This window comes from Nansenia antarctica (genome assembly GCF_963989245.1).
Source record: "Nansenia antarctica genome assembly, chromosome: 13".
Classification (NCBI taxonomy): domain Eukaryota; kingdom Metazoa; phylum Chordata; class Actinopteri; order Argentiniformes; family Microstomatidae; genus Nansenia; species Nansenia antarctica.
This window is the reverse complement of record NC_137683.1, coordinates 17,224,528-17,231,266: the sequence shown is the minus strand read 5'-3', so window position 1 is coordinate 17,231,266 and position 6,739 is coordinate 17,224,528. Positions and strand designations below refer to the sequence as shown.

Here is a 6,739-nt window from a genome sequence, read left to right as displayed (position 1 = left end):
TGACTAAGAGCAGATATAAGAAGTAAATAGATAAAACATTTCATAAGACAATAGTTAATGGATAAAAGACATTGATAGAAGTGTTTGTGTTTAATCATCCTAAATTCACCTTGCACCTGTATTCCATTCCCCATCCATCGGAAGTCCCGCTGAATGCATTTTTATCCAGTGATTTGAGATAGCTAAACCAAAATACTACTAAATAAGTTATTCTACCTCACACAAAAAAACACATACAAAAACAGTCCAGACCTATGGAAATTCTTATGTGTCTAAGAGGAAAGAAAGATACCGTGATATGGGCGTCATCAAGTGAAGTAAAAGAGGGAAGTTGGAATTAAGACAGAGAAAGAAAGAGAGAGAGAGAGACAGACAAAGCTGTACAGGGGTAAGACAAGGTTGTCCCGTATAATATAGGATCAACTTATTGGTTAGAATGTCGGTGTCTTCAGAACTCAGCTTCAATGTCGATCATGGATACTTGGAGGGTGTGGTGAGAGGACTGAAGGCTGGGATCCTGACTCGGGCTGACTATCACAACCTGGCCCAATGTGACACACTAGAGGGTAAGCTAATGAGCTACTGCTCTGGGTCATTCACTGGATCAGTTGTTGCGCTTCCTATTACACAGTTACCTGTTAATTTATCTAGTTGTGGGGTGAATTTATTAGAATGTGTGTGTGTGTGTGTGTGTGTGTGTGTGTGTGTGTGTGTGTGCGTGCAAGTGTGTGTGTGTGTGTGTGTGCCACTCCTTAGTCATCATCAGCTGCCCGACAGTGGAGGAGATGACTTATAGGGCGTTTGACAGGACAAATATAGCTTCAGGAAATATTTGTCAGACAACTTTTTCACATTTTCATGATTTGTTACTATAATGAAAAGTGTTGATCCTAGTGTTGAAGATCTTTGATTATTTTTTTTTTGCCATTGACAATTTTATAATATAACTTCTTATAACTAATAAGAACTACTTATAACTTCCTACTGATGTATATGTGACAGTTACAACAAATTATTTATTTTGTATGTTTTGTAATGGAGGAGGGTGGCGGTAGCCTAGAGGATAAAGAACCCGGCTAGCAATCGGAAGGTCGCTGGTTCGATCCCTGCCTCAGGAGGGAGCTGCATGTGAGCTGGAGGGTTGCTGGCATCATATCTAAGCCACTGCAGTTGTGCCCTTGAGCAAGACACTTAACCCCTAATTGCTCCAGGGTCGTTGACTACTGGCTGACCCTGTGACTAGAGCAAAAAAAATATTTTGTTGTACTCTGTGCAACGACAAAAAGGATGAATCTAATCTAAACTAATCAGGGTCAGGACCACCCTGGCCCTATTGCAAAGCTAGAGGAATTTTAGCAGACTCCACACTCTGACAATGTGAGACTCGGAGTGGCCTCGACTTGCAGGGACAGATGCCTCCCACAAATATGCTCCAGCATACCGTCTGGAGGCATACTGTGTGCCAACTGCTATAGATAGATGGGAAAGGATAATAACCGCCATTATTTGTCTTCCGAATCTGGTTGTACCCCATCGTCATCATCTCTCGCGCACACAAAAGTAGTCGCTAACCTATAGAGGCTTGCCAATGTTAGCTGTCTGCATTAGCTATAGATATAGTACAGTACTGATATAGTACAGTATGTAGTATTTAGATTTATAGAGAGGGCAAAGTTCGCAAAATGAATAAATTATGCTGGATGAATTATTTCCAGACGTACTGCATTAACTGGTATGGAAGATTTGAGTCTAGGGGTAGCCTTACAGTAGTTCTGTAAACTGAACCAAATGTTCAAGTTTAATATTTCGTCACTGTGGGGGGCTTTGACTTTTGACTTTGACTAAAATGAGTCCTCCCAGGCAGCCTTTGAAGCCTTTCCTTGTGACCTGTCTCTCTCTCTCTCTCTCTCTCTCTCTCTCTCTCTCTCTCTCTCTCTCTCTCTCTGTCTCCGTCTCTCTCTAAATGATATATTTTGTGTAGACATGAAACTGCACCTGCAGAGTACAGACTATGGCAATATTCTGTCGACTGTGAATGAGGACCTGACCGTGTCTCTTGTGGACCACAAACTGAAGGAGAACTTACTGTCTGAGTTCCTCTACCTGCGTTCACACTCTCTACCGCCCCTCTCCACCTTCCTGGACTATATCACGTAGGTCTGACCTAACAGTTGACGCACACATGTTCTTTGGTCCTGTTTTGAAATCACTATAGAGAAGGTAATGGAGAACAAAAAAACAAAACACAAACTAAGTAATTGGTATGTGGGTCAAAACAATAGCATAATCAAAATGACACATCTGGCATAAAAACAACATGCAAATCCCTCTTTATCTAGCAGCATAGTTTCTGTTTGAATACTGGCATTCTTCTTGAGGTATCAGTGATTTGTATGTGATTGGATGACTATAAGTAGAAGATTTAAGGGGGGATATGGGGAGAGGAATATATTAATTAGGCCCATATTGTACCCTGTCTCCTGACTATAGCTACAGCTACATGATTGACAACGTGGTGCTGCTGATTACTGGTGCCTTGAGGCAGAGAGACGTGGCAGAGGTGCTTACCCGGTGTCACCCGTTGGGCAAGTTTGACCAGATGGCTGCAGTTGGCATCGCCCAAACTCCTGCTGATCTCTACTGTGCTATTCTGGTGGACACACCTCTGGGTAACTGCTGTTCTAGTCTCCTGTGAACACCATTGCCAGTGTGTGTGTGTGTGTGTGTGTGTGTGTGTGTGTTTCTTCTTTTGGCTCTACACTCCAAAAGTTTGAAATCAATTAATTAAAGCGATTAAAGTGATTATGTCATTTCTCTCACTAATGAGGCCAGTCTGTCAAAACATGCTTAGGTAGGGAGGAAACTGGCCAGGCCTGGGTTTTTCATCAAAAGGGGATCTGAAAGTTCTGTGGAATACCAAGGATTAGTTCTATTGTTCGTTCTAAAGTGTTTAAAGGGTTTAAAGGGCTTTGCAGTCTCAGTTTCCCATCTAAATATGTAATTTGTCTTGGCAGCTCCGTTTTTCCAGGATGCAGTGTCTGAGTCGAACCTGGATGAGATGGGTGCTGAGATCATGAGAAACAAACTCTACAAGGTGGTGTGACAATAGTACCAGTACCTGTGTGTGTGTGTGTGAGATAACGGTCACTAGCTTCGACCCATGGTGAGAACCTGCTAAAATGATGATTGCTGTTAAGCTACAGCAATACTCACAATTGCAATCATGGTTTTTATCTACCTTATTGATGAGACAAGTCAGTAAAGGGAACGGTATACTTTTTCAATGAAGGCCTGACCTTTTCTTCTCTTTTTTTATCAGGCTTATTTAGAGTCCTTCCATAAGTTCTGTGAAGAGGCTGGTGGAGCCACTAAGGACATCATGTGTCCTATCTTGGAGGTACTGTCTGCGATACAATTAGTCACAATTGAAATGAGTATAGGTTAATTCTACTGTGGGTGTTTGTGTGTGTCTGCTACATCCTCTTTGTGCCTGTGTGTGTGTGTGTGTGTTTATTACCTCTGTGTGTATTACGTTGCAGTTCGAGGCAGATCGGCGAGCATTCATCATCACAGTAAACTCGTTTGGAACAGAACTGAGTGGGGTGGAGAGGAGTGCCCTGTACCCCTCCTGTGGTAGGCTGTACCCAGAAGGACTCCGTCTGCTCAGCCGGGCAGAGGACTACGAGCAGGTCCAGGCTGTCGCTAACTACTACCCTGTAAGTCTGACAGCTGCCTATAGTATTCTTCTCAGCTTATTTGAGCATTCCAGTATTGTATTGTGGTACTGGGGTTTAGCAAACTCCATGAACGATGAGGAAGTCTGTTGACAAGAATAGGAATCTGTTCCCATGTGTGAAATCTCCTCCAGGATTATCAACACATTTTCAACGAGTCAGAGCTGGCATCCAAAGCCAGGACACTGGAGGACAGGTTCTTTGAGCGTGAGGTAATCCCATTTACTTATGTTGCCTCCTGTTGCAATTATTGGTAACCCTTTATTTTACAGGCCTGTTTCAGCTGGTATTTATTCAGTATTAACTTAATACTAGTATTTACGGTACTAAACTATGTCACTATGCGGTAAGACATTTTCTAGTATTACCTGGTACTAAATGGCACATGGTGGTTCTTGAGAATGAATCTAAATGAACTGAGGGTCATTAATATGCAATTATCAGGTAATAACGCTTTTAATACTTTCGTAGTATGCACTGGGATGTCAAATAAAGACTTTCACAATGACTACGTAATGAAACCATATTTTTTGGAAATAGCTAAATGGCAAATATATCAAGAAAAGAAAGACATCTTTCTTTGTCTCTGTCTATCTCAGGTGAAGCTGAACACTCTGTCCTTTCTGGAGCAGTTCCATTTGGGAGTCTTCTACTCTTATGTCAAGCTGAAGGAACAGGAGGCACGCAACATCGTTTGGATCGCAGAGTGTGTTACACAGAGGCAGAAGTCCAAGATCGACAACTACATCCCTATAGTATTCTAGAGGTGCAATTCTCTCTAGAAAAAACAAAACCATTTAAGTCATGGGATTCACTTTATTAGTCTGATGTTATATACAAAGTTGGGTTGATTTGCTTGATTGATTCTGAAGAACAGTCACATTAAAGTTGAATTGACAAACGTTTCACAGCATGCATGCAAGGGTTTGTTGCAAATGAACTGAGAATCGATCTCCTGACCTCTGACCTCCCCTTTGCACTCAACAACCCATGTTCACAGATGATATGAAAACCTCTGATCTGACTGAGAAACACATTCACTATCACATTTTTATACATTTTTACATTGTTACATTATTGACACATTTATCAAACCCATTATCTAAACAAAGATATTGCTGTACATGTGAATAACAGGGGTGAACGAAAAAAAACATGAACACAGCATATTAGTCATGATAAGCAACATGAACACAAAACAAAATTAGAAACATATTAGCCATACAATGTAGTTGTAGTAGTTGACATGAATATGAAGTTCTCCTTGGATACGGTTGGCCTCTCATACTACAAAAGAACAGAAAATAACACATTGTAAGAATACAATTTTGACATCCATTTTATGCAATGAAAACACATACAGGCAACAATCATTGAGAATTCAGGACAATGCAAGATACTAGGCTACATGAATGTCATGTAATAATACAATATTGTATTGCAGTGCACTGGCTTGCTTGGTTTCTCCAATCCTTTTTTTACTCAAGGCAAGTTTATTTGTATAATATATACACAACAGGGGCAATTCATTTCCTACAACTGGGGCAATTCAACACGCTTTACATACAGCATAGTAATATAGTATACAATATATATAATATATATAAAAATATAGCAAGAGGAAAATAGTAAGAAAATCTAAATGTCAAGAATAAAATGTTTATCTATTTATTTTCTATATACATGTCCATCTAAAAAAATAGAATATCGTTATTCTATCGATATTCACATTCTTTGAGATGCACCTGTATATAGAAAATAAATAGATAAACATTTAACAACATAATAGACAATGAATACAAATATTTAGATTTTATGTGTTATGTCTCTGTGGGGAGCATGGCGCGTTCTGGCCTGCAGGTGGAGCCAGACTGTGGTGGAGTGGGGATGGTGGAGCTGATTAACGCAGGTGTCCTCAATCAGACTCATCATCCCAGATGGTCTTTTTAACCTGTGTGTGTTTGTTCCCTCGAGGCAGTGCCTGGCGAGTGAGACGTGGACTGACGGTCGGCTGAAAAGCTATAGCGGAGACGCCGCAACGCCAAGAAGTGTGGGATCAGTGATCCCGGATCACTGCACATACTGACTATTATTATTATTATTATTATTATTGTCCCGTGTCGGGGACTATTGAATAAACGGGCAGTGCCCAGAACCAAACCTCTGTGTCGAACTCCCTCTGCGCCTGAATCTGCCACAGTCTCTCAGAAAATAAACCTCTACACCTTGTAGAGTATCCTACCATGACACAGGATTAAGGTTGCAGATTGTCACAGGTAGTGGCTGCACATATGCATATTTCAAGACGTCAACTCCGACCTTGATATTTTTGTTATTATTACTGCATCTGTGTTCAACCGCTACCCTGCCCGATACGGCGTGTGAGATCACAGTGTAAAATGACACGTTTGCAAACTAATTTAGCCTACATTTACAGTGAATTCAAAGCGCTTGGATTTTGTTGAGTTTGTTCCAGGAGCACATGGCAGAGTGACTGAAAACTCGGATTAGGAGTACTTTGAATTCAATTCTCTGAGAGACTGGTAGCCAGTGTAGAGATCTCAGTATTGGTGTAATGTGTTCAAACTTCTTCGTTTTTGTTAGGACCCTAGCAGTGGCGTTTTGGATGAGCTGCAATTTATGAACAGCCCCTTTCGATAGGCCTGTTAGTAGACCATTACAATAATCAAGTCTATTCAAAACAAATGCATGGATGATTTTTTCAAGGTCTTGTTTCGACATGAAACCTCTCATTCTTGTTATGTTTTTCAGGTGATAGTAGGTCGATTTTAGTTATCAACTTTATGTGGCTGTTGAAGTTTAGATCGGAGTCTAGAATTACACCAAGATTTCTGACCTGTTTTTTAGTTTGAAGAGAGAGAGAATCAAGTTTTGCACTGACTTTCGATCTTTTGTCAGTTGCACCGAATACAATTATCTCAGTTTTGTCCTTGTTAAGTTGGTCTTGGAGGAAGTTTTGTCTCATCCAGGCATTTATTTGTTCA

General features: G+C 40.7%; 1 protein-coding gene across 1 annotated transcript; it reads left to right on the top strand.

The window, feature by feature from the left end:
* Positions 1-436: 436 nt before the first annotated feature.
* Positions 437-4,498, top strand: LOC308169338 (V-type proton ATPase subunit d 1-like; the record flags this gene model as incomplete). Its single annotated transcript, XM_080544023.1, has 8 exons — positions 437-566; positions 1,982-2,153; positions 2,491-2,669; positions 3,015-3,094; positions 3,320-3,397; positions 3,540-3,716; positions 3,869-3,946; positions 4,334-4,498. 8 exons carry the CDS (start codon positions 437-439, stop codon positions 4,496-4,498), a joined length of 1,059 nt encoding a protein of 352 aa, XP_080400149.1.
* Positions 4,499-6,739: the final 2,241 nt, after the last annotated feature.